This window comes from Rhincodon typus, chromosome 39, assembly GCF_021869965.1.
Source record: "Rhincodon typus isolate 14 chromosome 39, sRhiTyp1.1, whole genome shotgun sequence".
Lineage (NCBI taxonomy): Eukaryota > Metazoa > Chordata > Chondrichthyes > Orectolobiformes > Rhincodontidae > Rhincodon > Rhincodon typus.
The window spans coordinates 6,368,202-6,369,075 of NC_063370.1; the positions used below are offsets into that span (position 1 = coordinate 6,368,202).

Here is an 874-nt window from a genome sequence, read left to right on the forward strand (position 1 = left end):
CCTCCTCCCCCCCTCACTCTCCCCCTCCCGCTTGCTCCCTCCACTCTCCTCCTACCCCTCTCCTCCTACCCCTCTCGCTCCCCCCACTCTCCTCCTCCCCCCACTCTCCTCCTCCCCCCCTCGCTCCCCCCACCCTCCCCCTCTCCTCTCTCGCTCCCCCGCACTCTCCCGTTTCTTCCCTCCCCGCCCCCGCCCTCCCCCGCCCCAGGAAGGTCACAAACTAAACAGAACCCAGATTCCCGAAAGAGCTGGGGTCGCCCGTCCTGTCCCAGATGGTGTGGTGGGGGGTGGGGAGTGGTGGGGCTGGGGGAATGGGGGGTAGGAATGACGGTGGGTTCCGGAATCCAGGAAGCTGCCGCTCAGGGACGCAGGGAAAGGAACGTCGCGTTCTCCGCTGTGAACCCGTGGAGTAAAAAAAAGGTGTCGGTGGGGTGGGGGTGTGAAGACGGTGCAGACGGAGATGGAACATGGATTTTCGCCCTTGCCGGAGGGTGGGCTTGGGGAGGTGTGGGGGGGGGGGGGGGGGGGGGGGCAGAGCTCGGGGGGAGGGGTCACAGCTCAGGGAGGGGCACAGCTCGGGGAGGAGAGGGGGCAACAGTTACCCCATCGTCTGCACCCCTCTCGTCCAATGTCTCTCTCTCTCCTCCTCCCCGCCTCGCCTCCCCTACTCTCCTCCCCCCTCCCCCCCCCCCCCCCTCCCCCGCCCCCCCCCCCTCGCCCCCCCCACCCTCCCCTGCCCTCCCGCCCCCCCCCTCTCTCCCACCCCCCATTCCCCCAGCCCCACCACTCCCCACCCCCCACCACACCATCTGGGACAGGACGGGCGACCCCAGCTCTTTCGGGAATCTGGGTTCTGTTTAGTTTGTGACCTTCC

General features: G+C 68.6%; 2 protein-coding genes across 2 annotated transcripts in view; one reads left to right on the forward strand and one right to left on the reverse strand.

Moving 5' to 3' along the window:
- The window catches only part of LOC109924865 (MAP/microtubule affinity-regulating kinase 4-like), a 21,161-nt gene extending 20,748 nt beyond the window's left edge, over positions 1 to 413 (forward strand). Inside the window, exon 10 of the mRNA XM_048618209.1 lies at positions 372 to 413. Coding sequence (XP_048474166.1) covers positions 372 to 413 — 42 coding nt within the window. The remainder of the gene's footprint in view (positions 1 to 371) is intronic.
- Positions 414 to 558: 145 nt separating this feature from the next.
- The window catches only part of LOC109926435 (MAP/microtubule affinity-regulating kinase 3-like), a 19,382-nt gene continuing 19,066 nt past the window's right edge, over positions 559 to 874 (reverse strand). Inside the window, exon 6 of the mRNA XM_048618210.1 lies at positions 559 to 574. Coding sequence (XP_048474167.1) covers positions 559 to 574 — 16 coding nt within the window. The remainder of the gene's footprint in view (positions 575 to 874) is intronic.